This window comes from Astyanax mexicanus, chromosome 23 (assembly GCF_023375975.1).
Source record: "Astyanax mexicanus isolate ESR-SI-001 chromosome 23, AstMex3_surface, whole genome shotgun sequence".
Taxonomy (NCBI): domain Eukaryota; kingdom Metazoa; phylum Chordata; class Actinopteri; order Characiformes; family Acestrorhamphidae; genus Astyanax; species Astyanax mexicanus.
The window spans coordinates 26310541-26333584 of NC_064430.1; the positions used below are offsets into that span (position 1 = coordinate 26310541).

The 23044-nt window shown below is 36.8% G+C and overlaps 1 protein-coding gene across 1 annotated transcript in view; it reads left to right on the forward strand.

Annotated features, from left to right (window-relative positions):
• The window catches only part of cdh8 (cadherin 8), a 229058-nt gene that overhangs the window by 142304 nt on the left and 63710 nt on the right, over nucleotides 1–23044 (forward strand). The window contains exon 4 of the mRNA XM_049471151.1: nucleotides 19423–19542. Coding sequence (XP_049327108.1) covers nucleotides 19423–19542 — 120 coding nt within the window. The remainder of the gene's footprint in view (nucleotides 1–19422; nucleotides 19543–23044) is intronic.

A 23044-nucleotide genomic window follows, 5' to 3' on the forward strand; every position in this document is an offset into this window, starting at 1 on the left:
TAGATTCATTTGAATTGTAAATTGTCAAAGGTTCCTAGGTCCGTGGCGAATATGCACTAACAGGCATTGGGGGAATGCAGGCGCTATCTTGGCAGGTTGATTGAATCAAACGGTTAGTCGCATATTTGCAACAACAGGCATTAAGGGGTTAAATCCCCACTTTTTGATGCTGTTCACTCAGCTCAGTGCCAGTCAGTGCTCTGAAAGGCAAACAGCGATGAAAAAAAAACTCAAAGCAGAGAAAGGCTGAACTTCAGAAAGCGTGATCCAGCTGTGAGCTTTACACAGTAAAATGTATTTCCTCTCATGGCCCACTCCAATTATAAAAGCATTAATTATGTAGGTTCTATACTATAAAACTGTATTTCTCAACTGGGCGCGCCAATTATGCCGCCAGCAGGCCTCGGAATCAGACGTTCATTTAATAACTCAAATGTTAATGGAAGAAAAGGTCGTTTAGATCAAAAACTGTCTCAAGCTTTAAGTTATAAGTAAGAAGTTCGATGTTTTAATATTTTAGTTCTGATGAAATTATGAAACGTTTATAGATATTGGTGATGGCCATTAAAATGAGCAACATGTTGAGGTAAATAGTTGTATTTTTTGAGCTAAATTACTTAAATATCACTTAAATATCTCAGGCAGATCGTATTAAAACGTTTATTCTTCAATATCTATAATTATATTATGCATATATCAGTTATAACATCAAAACCACCATTGGGATGTGAACTCCACAAGACCTCCACATGGTGGTTTCCTATGAAATTTGACATCCAACCCATGAGTTTTGGGTGACTGTTGGATCTAGTTGAGATTAATCTGTTTTTTTTTTTTTTTTTTTTTCACTTTCTTTGGACCACTTTTGGTGGGTAACACCCTTAAAAGACCTGCCTGATGTTCTAGAGTTGTTTTGACCCTTTTTTAAAAGACTAGAATAACATAATTGTATTTTTTTTTCTGGTCAAGGAAGCTTAGATTGTTATGTTAGCCCATTTAACTGTTTGTTCACTTATATGTACAACCTCAATTACTGTAAAAGGTGATGGTGATGTTTCTGGATAATGGTGTTGATATATGGCTTTTTTATGTGCATTATACAGCTTAAATCTGTGGTTTGTGATCTATGTTAAAATCAGTTTTAGGCAGATTCTGAGAGTCAACACCTCTCTAAAATTGTATACCCAATCGTCCAACCATTACATTGGTTGTAGTTTGCTCCTATTGATTTTTTTTTTTTTAGTACCACTTACTTTCTGAGTCTTTTGTAGCCCTGTCCCAACTTTTTTTTTGCATTATACAGCTTTAGTTTGTAGTTTGTGGTATGTTTAGACTGATGATTTCTGAGATTCTGAATTTTGATAACATTATGGATTATAAATGGAGGATTGTCAAAAATCTTTACAATTCTAGGTTGAGCAACTTTTTTCTGAAATTGTTTTATAATTTTTAAAATCAGTTTTAAACAGATTCTGAGAGTCAACACCTCTCTAAAAGGCTCTTTTTATACCCAATCACTCAACCATTAAATTGGTTGTAATTTGCTCCTATTGAAGCTGGGTTTTTTTGGTACCACTTACTTTCTGTTTTTTGTCTTTTGTTGCCCTGTCCCAACTTTTTTAAGATTTCTATAAGTTAATGTTTTATATTACATGGCAAAATCTCTAACTTTCAAAATCTGATATTTGTTCAATATTCTATTGTGATTAAAATACTGATCTATAGGATTTGAAAATCATAGCATTCTGTTTTTTTTATTTATTTACATCTATTTACATTTTAAACCGTATCCTAGTTCCCCCTTTCCATTTTATGGAATTGGCGTCATAGATCCATGAATTGACAAGTGCCACTGGAACCACTTTGTCAATATCATTCATTCGAGTCTCCTGGCAGTGGTTTTAATGTAATGGCTTATCGATGTATGTTGTATGGTAAGTGACCTGTGGATCAAAGTTCATGTAACTCATGTTTTTTTGTGATGTTAATCCATTACTTTACTTCTGTAGATAAAAGACGCTCTAGAGTGGACACACCAGCCGGCTCTAATATGGGCGCCATAGTGAGGAAGAGTGCTTTTCACACCTTGTCTGGGAGTGATTTTAACACCTCAGGTGTTGCTGTATGTGTACAGTATGTGGACTTTCAAGTTCTTGGCTCGGGGCGAAATGTTAAGGACCAGATGTAAGAAGTTTTCTGCAGCAGGTTTCAGGTGTAAACGCTAAGGGACTCTCCTAAGACAACATGTTATAAACAGAAATGGCTTTAATGTGGTTAAATTTACAGTCTATGCATTTGTAGGGTTCTTTGAGAGTATATATAGGACTGAAAAAAAGTATATTTGTTTTGGTAACAATAGTATGCACATTTTTATTGCTACGGCAGAATCCTTTTATAAAGGTATATAAATTCATATTGTCCTTTCACTTTGTTCTTTTATGGCGAGGACTCCACCACAGAGCAGCAGTGCTGCTGGAGTTTTTAAACACTGTGTTTAAATACCCGCTGTTCTCCACTTATACACACAGCATGACATATTATAAGGTGCACTTAAAATCCTTAAATTTTCCCAAACAATGTCACACAGCGCACATAATCTGTGCGTAACTCTGTTGAAATACAGTTTTATACAGGAGTTTCAGTTTAGTTGTCCAGCAGTATTAGCATTAGCCACTAACCATGCTAAATTCTAGCTATTTTGTCGTTCAGAGGCGAGTACTATCAGACTGTAGCCTGCTGCTAACCCCTGCTAGCACTGCTGGAGCAGCATTAGCATTGTACACTAACCGCGCTAAGCACTAGCTCTTTTGGCATTTAGAGGTGAGTATTATCAGCCTGTAGTCTGCTGTTAACTGGTAACCCTGGCTATCACTGCTGGAGCAGCATTAGCATTACCTGAGCAAACTGCGCTAAGTGCTATCTAGCCCTTTGGCTGTTCAGAGGTGAGTATAACAGCCTGTAGTTTGTGTGTTTACTGTGTTAAAATCAGCTACGTGGGATAAACCGCTAGCTAATATCGTTCTAGTTTACCAGAACACTCAGGGTTCCTCAATGTAGCGCTGTTGTGCGGGTTAGCTGCTAATGCTAATGCTAATGATACTACAACTTCAGTGGAAATTCGTAAATGACATCTACATATTTGTTTACTTAACTTAGCTTAGCTTTACACGTCTAGCCACCCAGCAGTGAGACCTGCTGAATTAGAAGGAAAACATGGTGACACCCCTGTTCCTTTCTAGTATTGTATAAAATGCATCTTATAATACAGTGAACCTTAAGCATAAAAATAGACCAGAAAATAGATATTTATTGATTATTAATGAAAGTGCACCTTATAGTCCATGACACTTTATAATGCGAAAAATATAGTAATTTCCACCATGCCAGTTGGGTCCTGAGTATTGAAGAATAGGGTGAAACACAGGACTACTGGGTATTGTCTGAATATTCAGCTCTAGTAGAAAAAACAGGTGGTCATAATGTTTTGCTAGGTTGTTGTGTAAATCTAGGACAAACAGTGGTGGTCCATTTTAGGTGAGATTTTGTTTTGGGATTTGGGAGCGTTTCGGAATGCTCTGTCCTGGAGAAAAAGTGCTCTATTTGTGTTGTAGCGCGGTACCTCGATTTCCCAGGAGGAATTGCATATCTTAGCGCTTCCATCCAAGGACTCGGGAGAAAGATGTGAGAATGGACGAATCAATACCAAACCTGTTTTCCAGACCAGACATCCTTTCATCATCCGTTACTGGGTTTAACGGATCTGCCAATGATACACTCTCGTCCTGTTATAAACTGACTTTTCATATGAGCTTGTTTTGCTGAAGTTCAACCACATCAGCGGTTTAATTGACTTGATCTTTCAGAGTCTTTTAGAGTACAGGGTACAATCTGATCCGCAAAGAGCTGCAGGATTTTCTACTGCAGTCGGCTTGGCTGGGAAGTAGAAGGGTGGAATTTAAGCTACAAACTGTGGAAAACAAAACAGTCTCAATGAAAACTGTGGTTGAGTTAGCTTAGCTTAGTCTTTGTTTGAGATGAAGCTGGTTGAAAAGTTGATAATCCAAGCAATAACATATGTTATATTGGTAAACTAGCTGGTTAACTAGATCTTGACCAGCATGGTGTTGGTGTATCTAATTTTGGCCATGTTTGGTGATGGTGGTAATGCTGGTTGACCACCAAGATCACCATGCTAATGCTCTTAAAGTTATGCATGGTGATGCTTGTCATATAGTAATGATTGATTAGCTTAGTCATTCTGGTCATGTTGATCTACCATACTGGTTTTGTTGACGATGTTGGTCCAACAGATTAATCACATTGATCATGCTGGTTGACTAGATTGGCCTATCTGGTCATGCCTCAGATGACCAGCTAGACCATGCCTAAACTCAAAACTTAACCATCAGAAATGCCCTGTACTGGTGAAGATCCATCATAATGCTGGTAAAAAATCTTGATGATGCTGGTTATCCAAGCCTGGTTTGTTGACCAGATAAACCATCAAATTCAGACATGGTCAAGCAGAAAATTTATGTTGTTCAAGACTCAAACAAAAACGTACCTAATACTGGTCAAGAGTTATTGGTTATCCAGCATGGACAAGCATAATGGTCACACTGGTGGTCTAGCTTGGTCATTCTGGTCAAACAATTGGTCATGGTAAAGCTTGGTCATTATGGTTGTTTAGCGTGGTTTGGTGGATCTGGCTTGCACACCAATTAAACCATGAAACATACCTACCCTAAACTGGTCAAGAACTAAGATTGGTCTTGCTGGTCATGCTGGATGACTAGGTTAGTTGTGCTGTAGACAAGCAAACCATCAAACACCAACATGGTCAAGCTGGTCAAGTCATGGTAATGGTGGTCAACAATCATGGTCATGTTAGTCATGCTGGTCAAGCTTGGTCATATTGATGGTTATAGTTGGTTAGGCTGATTATGCTTGTAGACCAGCAAAACCATCAGATCAAACACATACATACCATAATTCTATAGTAGCCAAACACGTAGCTGATCAATCAACTTGGTTAGAGCTGACCAGGCTGTTTTATTCAAGATAAAAATACTGTATTACTAGTGTAGTTACTAATAGTTTAAAAGTATAGAAGTATAGATGTTGACTTGAGCTCAGATTTGAGTTGAGTTGAGTTGAAGTGTTGAATAGAAGTGTAAAGTCTCAGGCCACTTTCTTTGATAAGATTTTTTGTCTGATGTTAAAAACTCCAAAGTATGAGCTCAAGTTGAATACAAACTTTCTCCAATCTAACTGAAACACACCTGATTCCACTTGTTTAATTTTTCTTTAAACAAGTTCTTCTCTTCTCTGTTTGAGTGAAAACCTTCAGCCACGGGGGATCTTCGCGGATAAGACTGGACACTTTAGAGTTTTAGAATTTCCTCCATTAACTGGAGACTGGATGGGAAAAAAAAAGAAAGCTTCAATAAAAAAAACTAGGACCACCTGTGTAACCTTGCTGTGGAAATCTCCTCTCTCGGCTTGATTCCTCCGAGAGCTTTTACAGAACTGATACCTCCTTAAATACAGAGGATTTCTATTGATTTCTGGGTCAAAAGCTGAAGGACAGAAGAAACGAGGAGACATCTTTGGGAATTCTGATATCCGACCTCCGACAATCCGCTATAGAGCACAGACTGTGCAGTGAATACAGGGTTCTTTAAGGGTTCTTTTACAAAGGCGGCGGTGCCTTTTGTGTGTAATTGTGACCAATTAAGAATCCATTTGGCTGAATGCATGAATGGTTCTTTGTATAGAAGCAATAAAGATTGTATGTAGTGCAGAAAAAAAGTGCATTGGTTTTACTAATGGTAATAATAATGGAGCTGAAGAAATGAAGAGAATTAAAGGTGCAGAATCTGACATTTCTGAACAGTAGACAGTAAAAGCTACATATCCAATTTTTAATCAAATTTCATGGCCAGTTACCCAACCATTCCCTGAGCAAATATACACCCCCTATGCCCCTATCACTAGCAATGCCTCAATCACTAGGAGGGTCAGGACTAGCGCATGCCTCCTCTGATACGTATGAATTCAGACTCTGTCTCATTTTCATGTAGCACCAAAGTAAAGTGCCAGATCTTTAGCTCTAATATTTTAGCAGCTCTAATATATATCCCAGCCAGCCTTAGACTAAAATAAGTGATATGGGTCAATAGTGCCACTTACCCACCCAGAAAGAGCTTGGCCAATTGTGCTCTCTCGGGCTCTGGCTGCTGATGTAGAGGCAGCATAACCCTGGATTCGAACCAGCATTCCTCAATGTTCCAAATGACCACTCCAAGCCCCAAACAGCTAATGTCTATGTAAAATATAGTGTAGAAAAAGACATCCTTAGCCGAGAAATGAGTAAAAGTGATTATATTGAGAAATTATAAAATAATTAAGCCATACTAAGTCATTATATTGATATATTAAGTCAATATAATACTGTATATGTTCTCAGCTTTTTGTGTTTATAGTTGCTTTGGCAACTGATATATTCACATTATGTCAAAAAGTAAAAGTGATTCTTGGTTAGTCATTCATCAGATCTCATTGTTTTGAGATATTACCTCATTGTTTTAAGATATAAAGTGATTATATTGAGATGCTATCTCATTATTTTGAGAATCCCAAAATAACTAGGTCTTACTAGGTTATTACATTGAGATATTAAGTCATTTTGTCATAAATTTTAAGATACTACATGATTTTTTTTTTATATTACCAACCATAAAAAGTGATTCTTGCTTAGTCATTAATGTGATCTCATTATTTTGAGATGCTATTTCATTATTTTGAGATGTTAATATATATATATATTTTGAGAATTACTTTCATCACTTTGTGGTGCTGTAATTACTTAAAAATGCTAAGTTAGCATTTTGAGATACAAAGTGATTTTATTGAGATGATATCTCAAAATGTAATTAAGCCGTGTAATTGAGATATTGAGTCTCAAAAGAGGTTTTCAGGAACTACATGATTTGTTTTTTAGATATTACCAACCATATAGTGGCATAAGGTGTAAAGGCATAAAGTTAACCAAAAGCAGTGTGTAAGACTGGTGGAGGAGAACATTATGCCAAGATGTATGAAAACTGTGATTAAAAACCAGAGTTATTCCACCAAATATTGATTTCTAAACTCTTAAAAATTTATGAATATGAACTTGTTTTCTTTGCATTATTTAAGGTCTGAAAGCTCTGCATCTTTTTTTGTTATTTCAGCCTTTTCTCATTTTTCTCTAAATAACAATATCCTATTTGTAATTCATTTTACTCAAATATAAACCTATAAATATCAAAATCAGAGAAACAGATTCAGAAACTGAAGTGCTCTCTTTATGAATTTATACGGTTGTTTGACACCACAATCCTCTTCCTCAGTGCTGAATAGAGGCATTGTTTGTTTAGGGTATAAATAGCCGAGGCTTGGAGATGTGCAGAAATAATACAGTATTTACCAGCAGAGTAACACTGCAGCTCTCAGAGCTCACCTGCACACACTGCTGACCTTCACTTCCTGTTTTTTTAGATGTTTTCTGTTGTTTGGATCAGTGCAGGAATGCTCAAACCTGCAGAAGAATTTGCTGGGGAAGAAGATCTCTAAATCACTGAACTTTACTCTCCACTAAAGCTCTGTGTTAGTAGGTAGTCTTTGTGTGGGTTGCTGGAGCCTGTTAGAAGTGCATCATGACTGTCATGATACTATACTGTATATATGATAATATATGATTTCTCCATCAATTAATGAGAGTTTTAAAGAAGGAGGGAAACAAAAATAATATGTTTTTAGCAGTTTTATTGGTCTGTTCTTAGTGAGATTATGATACAATATAAAAAAAAAAATAACTGTCAGGTTCACATTAATTTTTTTCTCTCCAAATTAGCTACTCAGCTGTATATCCCCTATCACTAGTGATGCCTCCAATACATGTGAAGTCAGACTCCGCCTCTTTTCGAACATTCGCAATTAGCATCACAGCACACTCGGAGGAAAGCGCACCAACTATGTTCTGATACATCAGCTCACAGATGCAAACTTGTGCTGATCCACATCACCCTAGGAGTGATGAAGGGAAAGAGCGCCATCTTCTGTACCCACCCAGAGAGAGCAAGGCCAATTGTGCTCTCTCAGGGCTCCAGCAGCTGATGGCAAGCTGCATGACATGGATTCATATTCAGACTCAGAGCTCAGATGCTATTTCAAGAGTTAAAAATAGTTAAAAATATCATTTTTTATTTTGAGAATTATTACTTTGGGATGCTGTAATTACTTTAATATGCTGAGTCATACTGTCTCAATATTTTAAGGTACAAAGTGTTTATATTGATTTGCTATTTTATTAGTTTGAGACACTATATCATCTAAAAATAATTAAGTGATTATATTAAGCTATTAAGCAATTATTTTAAGACACTATATACTTTTTTTTGAGAAACGGCATTATTTTAAGATACTATATAAGTAGTTTGAGATACTAAGTTATTATTTTGAGGTATTCAATTATTATTTATTATTTATTGATCATGAGATACTATCTCATTATTTTAAGACACTATCATTATGATGAGTTACTATTTTGAGATATAACAACTTGATTTTGAAAAACGATCTCATTATTTTGAGATACTATATAAATATCATGACATACTCTCCCGTTATTTTTAAGCAAAAATCATTTTGAGATACTCCCCTGTTATTTAAAAAAATACAAAGTTATTGTTTTAACATTTTACTCATTTTTTAAAAATACAATCTCTTTTTTTTTTGAGGTGATGTCGTTTCTTATATACTAAGTCATTATTCTGAGTTATCAGCATTTTATGATATTAAACAGTTATTAGTTGAGTCACTAGAGTGTTTTGAGATACCAAACCATAATTTTGAGATGCTGTTTCAGTATTTCAAAATCTTTTATCATTATTTTTGAGATAATTAACACTTTTGGATAAAAAAAAATGAAAATAAAACATGTATATTGTTCCTGTCCTATGAAAAACACTTATCTCCATTTTTGTCGATTTGTAGTTTACTACATAATTTGAACAGACAAACTGTCCCTTACACTGTGCCAACATTTCTTTATGAATGCACCAATAGAAACTCTTCAAAATGACCTGAAACAAACTGTTTTTACATTGACTTCCATTAAAAGTTTGCAAGGTTTTTTCTCTCTCCTGTAAAGTTGCTGTTTTGGAGATGATTGTTTTTCATTGGACAGCAATGATACGTATTTTAAGTGATAGGTATGGGCATCTATAAAATGAAACCAAACAAAATGACAAACCAAAAATGTACAAAGCACATACTATACGTACTGTAAATCTGTTCTACCGCATTCCCAATGGTATCGCCACCTACTGGATAACGTTAGGTGGGGTATCTATAGAGCCAGCCGAGCAGAACCACTTAGCTGAGTGAACACGGCCCTTCAGTATTTATCCACAGCCTCCCACCACACTTCTCACTGAGGCTGCTATTGATTTTCTATCACTGCATCAGTGTATACAGTAAGTACAAAGTCTACTTTTTTTTCTTCTTCTTCTTCTTCTTTTTCTTTCCGGTGCCCCGTAACAGAGTCCAGCGCCCCAGTGGAGTGTTTCAAATGTAGAGCTGACATTTCTCCAGCCACAAATACCACCACCTCAGTGTCTGTTCACACCGAAACAAGCCGGCGGCTGCAGGGGAGATACCAACAACACTTGTTTTCCCAAACACAAGAAATAAATCAAATAATGTCAAGGTCTCTGGAGAGGAGGGCACATGAATTATAATTTGACATTTATAGAATTTGAATGAAAAGTCCTTTTCTTTATCCACCTTTTGTTGACCAAGATTTAAAGTTCATTTCCGGAGTGCTGTGAGCGAAGTGCCTAGCATCAGCAATCAAGTTAACTAGTGAATAGTATTCACAATATTTTGTATTTTTTAAACCTTCCAGTTGCAACAGCAGATCAGTTGATATAGTTTACAATGCATTACAAATAGGTTTTAATTGCTAGAGAACCAGCAATTATCAAACAAGTGACTTAAATAACTCAAGACAAGAAGTCAAAATGTTCTCAATGTTCCACACTTAAGTAAATGAAGTAAAAATAATACTTGTGTAGATACAGATACAGTATTTTAGTACTTAAGATCAGATTATTATGAACACAATACAAGATTGGAGTGTTACAAACACCAGACAAAAAGATCAAGGGTTACAAACCCAACACAAAAAGATCAAAGTGTTACAAACACAACACAAAAATATCAAAGTGTTACAAACACAACACAAAAAGATCAAGGGTTACAAACACAACACAAAAAGATCAAGGGTTACAAACACAACACAAAAAGATCAAGGGTTACAAACACAACACAAAAAGATCAAGGGTTACAACAACAACACAAAAAGATCAAAGTGTTACAAACACAACACAAAAATATCAAAGCCTTTACAAGGACAACACAAAAAGATCAAAGTGTTACAAACACAGCACAAAAAGATCAAAGTGTTACAAACACAACACAAAAAGATCAAGGGTAACAAACACAACACAAAAAGATCAAAGTGTTACAAACACAACATAAAAAGATAAAAATGTTACAAACACAACACAAAAAGATGAACGTGTTACAAACACAACACAAAAAGATGAACGTGTTACAAACAACACAAAAAGATCAAAATGTTACAAACACAATACAAAATGATCGGACTGTTGCGAGCACAACAGAAAAATATAAGAATGTTACAAACAACACAAACATATTGGAGTGTTTTTAAAACAGATTTTTTTTTTTATGGTATTATGTGGAGCTCCATGCAACTTACATCCACCTTCACCTTTTAAACAAGAGGCGTTGCATCTGTGGTTGAAGGAACTAAATTTATAGGCTCCAGTAAAATGCTCGTCCAAAAACTGCTGCCACCATTAGGAACCTCTACAACGCTACAACGGCTTAAACAATATGTCTGTTTGTCTGTACGTGTACTGTAGATCCATAAATAAGACCAAAAGCTGCCAATATCAGTCCGTTTTTTATATGTTATTGTTATAACTGATCACTTTGATCTTCTTTATAAATAGCATTGCAATCCCACACACCACCTGAAACTCTACACACATGTGGAAACAAAATAAACTGAATTCGATAACTCGCCCAGATTTCTCCCCCGTGATCTTAATGCACGCTTTGTCTGTCTTCCTCCAAGCAAGCTTCCCATCCCATCCCATCTTCACCACCATCATCATCAAAGCAGTCCTACAGGCATTTCTATACAGCCAGAGATAATATTCCCACAATCAAGTTTCCACCAGCATCCGGAGCCCAAGGGTGCCGGCGGTCCGGTAGAGGCGAGTGTGGGAATTCTCCATACAATATCTCACAAGGACGAGCTAATCTGTACTGATTTGAAGCCGTGCCAGAGGAAGGCTCCTCTAATCCCTCATTCTTTTTATCAAAAGACTGGGAGGGAGTTTCTCGCCCGTGTGAGGAGGGAGAAGCCAGTTATTTCACGGCCCACTGACTCCACAGTTTTACAGAATGGTTGTCTTTTTTTAAATTTCCAAATGGGCGCGCAGTGAGGCGGCGTTCTGTTCAATATTTGCTGCGTATATAGATTCACAACAGGCCGGCTCCAACGTGGGGCAAAGTCACCTCTGCCAATTAGCACAGCTTTCTAAAGTTAGCCATACTGCGCTAACTAGCAGCCCGGAGGAAAGGTAATGTATAAAAATAAGCCGTAAAGAAGCAGCGCAAATAATGTGGCTGCTGAGCTCAGCTGGGCTGGAGCTCATTTAAGAATATTCAGTTCTTTTTGTCAGTTCATTTCTTTTTTTTGTAGTATACTGAAGGTCAGTACTAAGATAAATGTAATAATAATAATAATATTTTAACAGATTTTTAACAGCCCCACTATATAATCAGTGTCTTTAATAACTATGTAGTCACATATTAACAATGATGTAATGACAGTGTTACTACTGGTGGATTTTTTTATTTTTATTTTTATACTTTGTAAAAGTTAGTTTTAGCTTAATTTTAACTGTGTTTTTTTTTTGTTTTGTTTTTTGTTTTGAGTGTAAACTTATCTTTCTTTGATCTTAATTTCTTTTTAATTAAACCAAAAATTTGACTAAACCAGATTTGACAAAATCCTAAAGTTTAGGCTTTATATATTTTTAAATGTACCACTGTTTCTTTATATATTGTGCCACCCCATTTTACCCTATATTATCCTCTATACACCTAAACCAACATATACTCTCTTATACACTGTATACTTCCTACACTACCATCCATACTATCTTATACCAACCCATATTGCCATTTGTCCCCAATGCTCATTATACTACCCTATACTACTATATACCCACTATAATACTCTATACTTCCTATATTACCCTATACTCAATATACTACCATATACTCACTATACTACACTTTATTCGCTATAATACCCTGTACTACTTTAAACAACCTATACTGCCCTACACTACCCTTTATTGTCGTATACTCTGTGTACTTCCTCTAACACAGTATACTCGTGATAATACCCCATTCTCCCTTATACTACCCTTCACTGCTCATACTCTCCTATACTATGCTTCACTATCATATTACAACTACACTGCCCCATACTATCACTACATCACTTTATAATACCCAATACTGCTCTACAATACCCTGTACTGTCCTGTACTCCATATATTCCCTGTACTTTTTTTTCCTATATTCTCTCTTATACTACCCTACACTACTTATACTCTCCTATACTATCTTGCACTACCCTATACTCACTATACTGCCCCATATTATCCATTACTCCCTATAATACCCTATACTGCCCTACAAAATCCCATACTGTTCTATACTCCATATACTAAATATACTTTGCTATTCTCCTTTATACTACATCACACTACTCGTGCTCTGTTATACTCCCTATGCTTTCCAGTACAACCCTATACTCCTTATACTATGCAACCCTACACAAGCCTTTACTCCCAATAATCTGTATAATCTGTATATATTACTATATTAATTTATTGCTGTATGCCTCAGTGTTTACTACCCTATACACGCTATATTTGTATTAGCAATGGGTGCAACTTTAAGCAGCTGAAATCTAAATTAATTGTAAAGGGTGTTATTTAAAATATATGGACAAGTGTTTTTCCCTTGCTGAGATATCCATTATATATATATATATATATATATATATATATATATATATATATATAGTGTAACAGTGTGTTTTTGTGTCTGATACTCTGTCATATACCACCTGTGGTGTGTGTACAGTATATGTCAGTGTGCGTGTGTTTGTCTACAAGTGTGTGTACTGAAGGAACGTGCCTTACACACCCTCGCTATTGTCTACCACCTGTTTTGCACAGTGCCACAATACTGTAAACGTCTCGCGATGATAAATGGCTGACGCTGCATCTCCGCTTTTACCGGTGAGCGAGAAAATAAATAAATGAGAAAAACAGCAGCACCATTGCACTCTGACTTCAAAACCTGGTTTAGTATCGCAACCCAATTATTTCAGACACGGAGAGCCTGAAGTGGCCCTCGGAGACGCCGCTTTGTCAGTAATTCATGTGGCGGTTGTGTACAAACAAAAAAAACAAGCAGCGGCTGCCGCTACCTGTGACTCTTCGCTCGGCTCGTTACGGCTGGAAGTGAAGGTCTGCAGGAGATGCGCTGCCGCCGTCGCTGCGTTGAGGGCATCGCAGGCCCGACGCCGGCCCCGGCGCGACCGCGTGGGCCTCCGCCACGTGTTTAATAGATGAAGTGTTGGCTTATCGCTGAGCCCAACTATAAAAACACATGAACACACACTCCGCCCGCCGGCCCGCGGGACTCACTCCGCTGCTCGCTGTAAGTCAGCAGCCTGATTCATGTTAAGATAAAAGCAATCCATTTATCACATTCTTGGAAGAGCATATTTCTTTTTATTTACTCGCTCCTGCTCCTCTCGCCGAAGCTGCCTCCCAGGCTCAGAACTTAATAAAACGTTACGCATCTCTAGGACGCTGAATAGCGCCGTGCTAACTCACTCACTCTCTCTCTCGCTCGCTCACTCGCTGGCTTACTCGCCCATTTATTCACTGGTTTCTGCTGGTGGACAGCTGTTGAGGAACACAAGGGGGAAGGCTAAGCTACAGCTAAGTTACATGCAAAATATGGACAAAAGTATTGGAACACCTGCTCATTTTTTTTTTTAAATCCACATTTATCATATACTCCTCTGAACTACCTTAGACTCATCTGTATTGCACTGTACTATAATATACTACTGTATACTGCACTATATTCAATATTACAACATTACGATGCAATGCTATCCTATACTACCTTGGACTCTTTATACTACACTATACTCTTCTGTTTGACTCTGTACTCTCCTCTATAACATCCTATGCTGCCCTATATATTCCCATACACTACCCTGTACGACCTATTCTATACTATACTGTGATACCTATACTGCTCTTTACCAGCCAGTTCTATCCCTATACTCTCTATACTACTCTACTCTGTACTCCGAATGCTTCACTTTAGTGCACTGTACTACTCTATACTACCTGTAGTATGTACATTGTATAGTACATACTCGCTATACTATACCACACCTGTACCTGTCTTATAATACCCTACACTACTCCAAATTCCCTATACTACTCTATATGCTACCTATACTATGTTCTTTACTAGCCTATTCTACTCTATATTCTCTATATTCCATATACTAATCTACACAACCCTATACTTCTCTTTAATACATTATACTACGCTATAGTCCCCTAAACTACCCTGTACAACCCATACCTCATATACTACCCTGTAGTCCCTATACTCCCTATACTTTCATATATTAACCTATACTACCCTAAACAACCTCTATCTATATATAACTTCTATAAACTCCCCTATATAACCTCTATATATGTATACTGTATACTACTCTTCAGAACCCTACACTTCCTTTTATTTTCTTTACTACACTATACTACCGTATAGTTCCTATAATTTCCTTATATTACACTTATACCTTCCTGTGGTCTTTATATGACAATATACAACTCTGTACAACTCCCTATACTATACTACACAGTGCTACCTATACTGTCGTATAATGCCATATACTACCCTAAACTGCCTTGTACAAGTATTTCAGTTTACTTTACTATACTGCCATATAGTCCCTATGATTTCTTTATGCTACACTGCACTACCCTATAGTCTTTATATGTCCCTATACTACCTTGTACAACCCTACAATCCATATACTACACTACAGTCCCCTAAACTACCCTATACTACCCTCTATTTCTATAGATTACTCCATATGCTACCTATACTGCTACAAAAATACTGTATCCTATTGTACCCTATATTCCATATACTACTCTACACAACCCTATACATCCTATACTTCTCTTTACTATAATATACTACCATATAGTTCCTATAATTTCCTTATATTACACTTATACCTTCCTGTGGTCTTTATATGACCCTATACTACTGTGTACAACTTTATACTTCCTATACTACCCTGTAGTCCCTTTGCTCCCTATACTATACTACACAGTGCTACCTATACTGTCATATAATACCATATACTACACTAAAGTACCTTGTGCAACCCTATACTTCCTATATGTCTGTTTACTTCACTATACTGCCACATAGTCCCTATAATTTGTATAACTTTATACTACACTCCACTACCCTATAGTCTTTATATGTCCCTATACTACCCTGTACAAGCCTATAATCCCTATACTACACTGTAGTTCCCTAAACTACCCTATACTACCCTCTATTTCTATAGATTACTCCACATGCTACCTATACTGCTACAATAATACTGTACCTATTGTACCCTATATTCTATATACTACTCTACACAGCCCTATACATTCTATACTTCTCTTTACTACACCATACTACCATATAGTTCCTATGATTTCCTTATATTACACTTATACCTTTCTGTGGTCTTTATATGACCCTATACTACTCTGTACAACTGTGTACTTTCAGTACTACCCTGTAGTTCCTATGCTCCCTATACTATACTAAACAGTGCTACCTATCCTGTCATATAAAACCATATACTACCCTAAACTACCTTGTACAACCCTATACTTCCTATATGTCTTTTTACTTCACTATACTGCCATATAGTCCCTATAATTTCTTTATACTACACTCCACTACCCTATAGTCTTTATATGACCCTATACTACCCTGCACAAGCCTACAATCCCTATACTACACTCTAGTCCCTATTGTACCCTATATTCCATATACTACTCTACACAACCCTATACATTCTATACTTCTCTTTACTACACTATACTGCCATATATCACCCCCCCCCCCCCCATATTTCCTTATACTATATTAAACGACTACTTTTGTTAGCTTAGCACTAACATATGAAAAGAATCCTATAGAGAAGCCAGCAGAAAGTTGTGGTTTAGATAATTATGAATATATAATAACATTGCTTGACATGTATTAAGTGAACTGAAGGTCTCTGTCTAAAAGCAACAGCACTTCACTGCATGTTCATGTATTATATGAGTACATCCACCCACAGACACGTACATGCACACAATACACGCTGCACTTCAACAGAGTCAACAATATAGGTCATAACGTCACACTGCAATAAGACAAAAGCATTATTCTATACCTAGGCATCATTATTTATTTCCTCCAGATGCCAACGGTAAGGAAGTGCAGTTTGCCATGGTAACCCAGGTCTGCACCCGCTCCGAGCGGCATCTCCAGTTAATAGGCAGGCGGTAAATGTAGGCCTGGAGGGAGGCGCGGTTACAGAGCACTCTCCGAAAGTGTGCTGTACACCTATCCCCCCAAGCAGGACGAAGAGTGAACAGAATAATACTGAATACTAAAGGGGAAAACAAAAGAAAATAAAGACGAATAGGTAAACTAGCCCTGCGTGCATAAACAGCAAAATGAGATTGCACTGATATCGACACTGTGGAAATTTCCTGTAGGGCCATGTTGAGCCAGAGATGATTGTGTAGGTATATATATATATATATATATATATATATATATATATATATAAATTGAAAATCTTTGGAATATAACCAAGAGGAAGATGGATGATCACAAGCCACCAAACCAAAAAAAAGCTGAACTGCTTGAATTTTCGCACCTGGAGTAAAGCAGCATAAAGTTATCCAAAAGCAGTGTGTAAGACTGGTGGAGGAGAACATGATGCCAAGATGCATGAAAACTGTGATTAAAAACCAATAGTTATTTCTGAACTCTTAAAACTTTCTAATGTTCTGCAAGTAAATGCTCTAAATGACTTAAATATTTTTATTTGGAATTTGGGAGAAATGTTGTCTGTAATTTATAGAATAAAACAACAATGTTAATTTTACTCAAACATAAACCTATAAATAGTAAAATCAGAGAAACTGATTCAGAAACTGAAGTGGTCTCTTATATATATATATATATATATATATATTTTTTTTTTCCAGAGCTGTTTATATGCTGTGTATAAGCTGTGTGTATTGGCATTTGCACATTGGTGTCAGCAATGGGTATAACCTATGCAGAGTCTGTACTTAGTCAGTGCAAATTACCATTAGCTTAGCACTAACATACCACTAGAATCTTTGGCAGCCCAATGTTACATTAATGTTACGGTCCTGCAAACAGTTCTGAATGTACACTGTCCTGAATGTGCAATACTCCAGCAGGACAATGCTCATCCACATGCTGATGCTATTTCATGAGCTTGCATAGCAATTGCATCTCTTTGACATTGAGCAAGGAGGTGGTGTATGAGGTGGTGAGTGGTTTCGATACTGCTGGAGTTTTTAAACACCTTAGTTTCACTGCTGGACTGAGAATAGTCCCACAACAACATCTTGTCAGCAGTGTCTGGTGGTTTTACCTCAATGTGTTCATTAAAACATCTCCAACACTCACCTCATGGAGTCTAGTTATATTGCTTGTAGTTCTTATCATATCACCACAATATATATCTTAATTGTACGTAAAACATATTGAGACAATTATGTATGAGTATGCTGTAAATATACAGATTTATGTCCTTACCTAAAATATATTAAAAGTACATTAATATCATGCGTTCATCAAATGTTTGAAAATAAACTTTGATCATACTTAAAAAAAAAAAACTACAATATAGTGTATCTTAAATAAATAGACTACTATGAACTCCACCTGTACTTTAATGTAATTCAAAATACTTCTAAAATACTTATTTCCAAATATACTTTTTTGTAATTTTTGCTAAATGTGTTAAAAACAACTTTTACAGTAGTTCACTTAAAGTACAATGTATCATATAACTTTTTAGAAAAGTAAATACAATTTTTACTACTAATTTTAACTACTACTAGTAAATTTGTAACATGATAAAAATTGTAGTACCATATAATAAATATATATATATTTTATACCCAACGTAGTATACTAAAGTTGTGTTACTTACAAAAGACAGGAACAAGAAGCATATTTGTAATACATATTTGTACTCTAATGTAAATATATTTAACAACAATTTCTAGTACATTTCTAATATACTATACTAACATACTATAATAAAGAGTAATACAGTTGTAATACTCATTAAATGTATTATAATTTTGCTGTAAACCTTTTTAACATATGGGGTTACATACATGAAGTAGTTTAAATGTTTAAACGTTACTTAGCACAATTTTAGTAAGACTTTTGTACTATTTTTATACAATTAAAGTATAACAAGCACAAGAAAGTTGTACTTAAAAAAGTTTTAGCAATATAAAAAATTGAATTTAAATATACTGATTAATAGTGTGGCTACAAGAACACTTAATATATGCTTAGTATACTTTAATCTATGTTTTTTTTTTTTTTCACGAGGTGTGTCAAATATTGAAATATACAAATACTTCAATACCTTACTTAAATAGAAAAGTTGGTTATCTCTACTTTACTGGAGTAATTTATTTTTTTTTTTTAATTTTCACACAATTATCTGAACTTTCTACTCCTTACATTTTTTAAATAGTTACTCGTTACTCCTATTTCATTTTTAGCTTAGCTTGTTTTCATTCAATAAAGCCCGTATCCAGATCAATCTCTCTATTCAGATAGAGTGAATCTGATTGTGATTGGATGTGGGGAAGTATAAACATATACCATTCCGACTCCCTATTGGTTTATACTGTGATTCCCTTCCTCCCCCACACACACTCCTACAAGAACATAGCAGACTTATATAGCCTAGTGTGAAGATGATCCGTGCAGAGACTCAAGACTCAAGAGAACTCCAGATCTCCGTGAAATGTCTTGAATAAGGTACCTGAGTAATAAATGTGATTTTGTTCTCTCTCTTTTCCACAGGAACGTCGGTCACGAGGGTCACCGCCACCGATGCCGACGATCCTGGATACGGAAACAGCGCTAAACTGGTCTACAGCATCTTAGAGGGCCAGCCTTATTTTTCCATTGACCAGTATGACGGTGAGTGGGCTGATTTTACACTTCTGCACACATACACTCTCACTCATTTCCTCACAAAGCCCAGATGGTCATGCATTTCTAAAATCCTGTAAAAGTGTCTTAATTATGTGTTTTTTTTAAACCTGTTTAGAATTGTGCGTTCCTCTTATCGTATTTCGGTGCCGGTTAAATAACGACGCTCATTAATGAAAACTCATACAAAACATATGCTTGTGTTATTTATTCTCGCACGCCGGGTCATCCTTTTTTTTACGTAAATCAAGGTGAAAAGGAATTTTATCTAATTAAATAAAAACAGACAAAAAAATAAAAGACAACAAAACATCGGAGAGAGACGCGGAAGAGACGCGGAACCGGCGCTGATCTGTAACGGCGTGCGAAGCGATGCGCGGCCGCTTGATTTAAATGACAGGGCTATCTTTGAATTCCATCTGCAGCGCTGCTTCTTTTCAACCTTGACTTTGTTGTTTTTTTGGGGTTTTTTTCCTAATTGCATTTTCAGCCGACTTGTTAACAGTGTCTGTAAGCAACATGATTAAATAATGGTGAAATTACATTAATAAGCAATGAGATGGAAATGAACAGCTCGTAATTTGGAAACACAGCCGACAATAAACAAGGCCTGTGTCTGCCCAAATTGTATGTGCATATTAAACCAATACACTTTGTTTTTTCGCCGTTGTTGCCGCCGTTGTTTTTGTACAGTGGCGCTGCCCGCTCCACGACACAATGCATTTCAATCACCCGCTGCCAGTCAAAGTGTGGAAATGCAAATGGCGGAGGGGAAGTTTGAGGAGCTTAAATTGCGCGGCGGCGTGCGCTGCGTTCCTGATTACCCGCCACGTGCAGATGGCTCATTCGAGTGAGCCAGATGTTTTAATGAATGTTAATGAAAAATAAAAGGTAAAGGGAAAACAACCATTAGGATCCATTTGACACTTCCAACACTTCACGGGAAATGAGACGTGTTCAATAAATACGTAAACATCACGCTCCCATTCATCAGCGGCTTAATTGTCTGCAAAAACTCTTTCCAAATTCGGTGGAATTGAATTTTTCCATTTCTTCTACTCTGTGAAGATCAGGAATGTATCGGGATTGTTGATACTTTCTAACAGTAGCCGTTTAAAAAAAACCTAGAGGACTGAGGCAAAACAAAAGGAAACAAAATAAAATGTTCTATTAAGAAGACAATGCTGTTTGTGGAAGGCGGTGTTGACACGTGGCTTCTTCTTTGCATGGTCCAGCTTTTACCTGCATTCGTGGATTGCACAATGAATTGTGGAGTTGTTCCTGAGTGTTTCTTCTACTCTGTAAAGTTTAGGAATGTGTCTGGATTGTTGAAGGTGAAGCTGTGTAAGCTACTCATCCTCTCTAACATTTGCAGAGTGGTCCAGTGGTCTAAAAAGCTACACAAAGGATCGGGAGATTGCCATCAGCTGCCAGAGTCCCGAGAGAGCACAATTAGCCTTGCTCTCTCTCTGGGTGGTTACAGTAGATGGTGCTCTTTCTTCTCATCACTCCTAGGGTGATGTGGATGAGCACAAGGCTGCATCTGTGAGCTGATGTATCAGAACCGAGTCGCTGCACTTTTCTCCGAATGCTGCATCAGCAAAAAAAAAAAAAAAAAGAGGCTGACTCTCACTAGTGATAGGGGATATACAGCTGAGTAGCAGCTAAATGGTTGGGACAACTGGCCAAATTAATTGGGAGAAAAATGGGAAAAATTGAGAAGATGATGCTGTTTATAAAAGATGGTGTTGACACATGGCTTCTTTTTTTGGTGCAGATTTAACCTGCATTTGTGGATGCACCACAGTGAACTGTAATGATTTCTGACAGTGTTCCTGAATACGTTTTATGCAGTGATTTTCAGTACAGAATCAGTACAGCCTGTTTATAATGCAGTGCCACCTGAGGGCCCAAAGATCAGCACCTAATGACCAATATCCAATTTTGTTTCCAATTTCCAACTTTTATTGATGAACACTTTCTAAAATGACTATTATTATAAATTATGTACTATATGTATGTACATAATGGTTAAAAACCATAAGGTTTTTAACATTATGGTTAAAAACAATAATGGTTAAAAACCATAAGGTGCTAAAAAGATTTGTAACAGCTAGTTTTAAAGGTATTGAAAGTTTTAAGAAACTTTACTTAATTAAATGTTATATCTCTTTAACAAAAGCAGCAATGTTGGAATTACAATTTTAAGAACTCAGGGGTTAAAAAGGACCAAACGGTGAATTGAAAACATGCATCTACAACTCACAGTGCAGCTTCCAAACATGGCAGAGGCAGTTTCAACAACAACTTAGAGTGAGAGCTAGCCAGAATAAAATATACAACTTTCCAAACATGGTGGGGGTAGTTTCATCACCAACTCACAGTGAGAGCTAGCCAGAATAAAATATACAGCTTCCAAACATGGTGGAGGTAGTTTCATCTACAACTCATGGTGAAACCATGCCAGAATAAAATATACAGCTTCCAAACATGGTGGAGGTAGTTTCATCTACAACTCATGGTGAAACCATGCCAGAATAAAATATACAGCTTCCAAACATGGTGGAGGTAGTTCCATTAACAACTCAGAGTGAGAGCTTGCCAGGATAAAGTACAGCTTCCAAACATGGTGGAGGTAGTTTTATAAAATTGTACTGCAACCTAAACCCTACGACCCATACTCTCATACTTTAAGAAATTAACTCACAGTGAGACCTAGCCAGAATATAACATGGTGGAGGTAGTTTTATGAACAACTCAGAGTAAGAGCTAGCCAGGATAAAATATACAGCTTCCAAACATGGGGGAGGTAGTTTCACCAACAACTCACAGTGAGAGCTAGCCAGAATAAAATATACAGCTTTCAATCATGATGGCGGTAGTTTCAACAACAACTCACAGTGAGACCTAGCCACAATAAAGTACAGCTTCCAAAAAAGGGGGAGGTAGTTTCGTCTACAACTCACAGTGAAACCTTGCCAGAATAAAATAAACAGCTTCCAAACATGGTGGAGGTAGTTTTATTTAACTTTGCTGCACCATAAACCTGACAATCTATTCTTTCATGCTTTGAGAAATTAATATTTGAAGTCACTGATGCTTTATGTCCTCGTTTTGTAAATTGTTTTGCCGGTCGTAACCCACAGTAAGCTTTTTCCTCTCACTGAAAAGCTCGGACACATTTTGCTGAAGGCTGCCACCACTTCTTCTTTTTTAGAGAGAGTGACTGCCCTGCATTTTCTAGCATCTCAAATAGCTCGCGGGGAAACGCGTACAGCCTGACTTTGGCGACATGACCCAGCAGCTGCCCAGAATGGCAGGGCTTTACAGGAGGTCCTTCTCTTCCACCACTTTGCTTTCTGAGCTTATTTCCTGCCTACCTTTCCCTAATAGCTCCTCACCAAATCCTGGCACTCTGCCACCAGAAAACGTCTCAGACTCAGACTGTGGACGGCTAGCTGTTAGCTCTTAGCTGTTAGCTGCTGCTTCT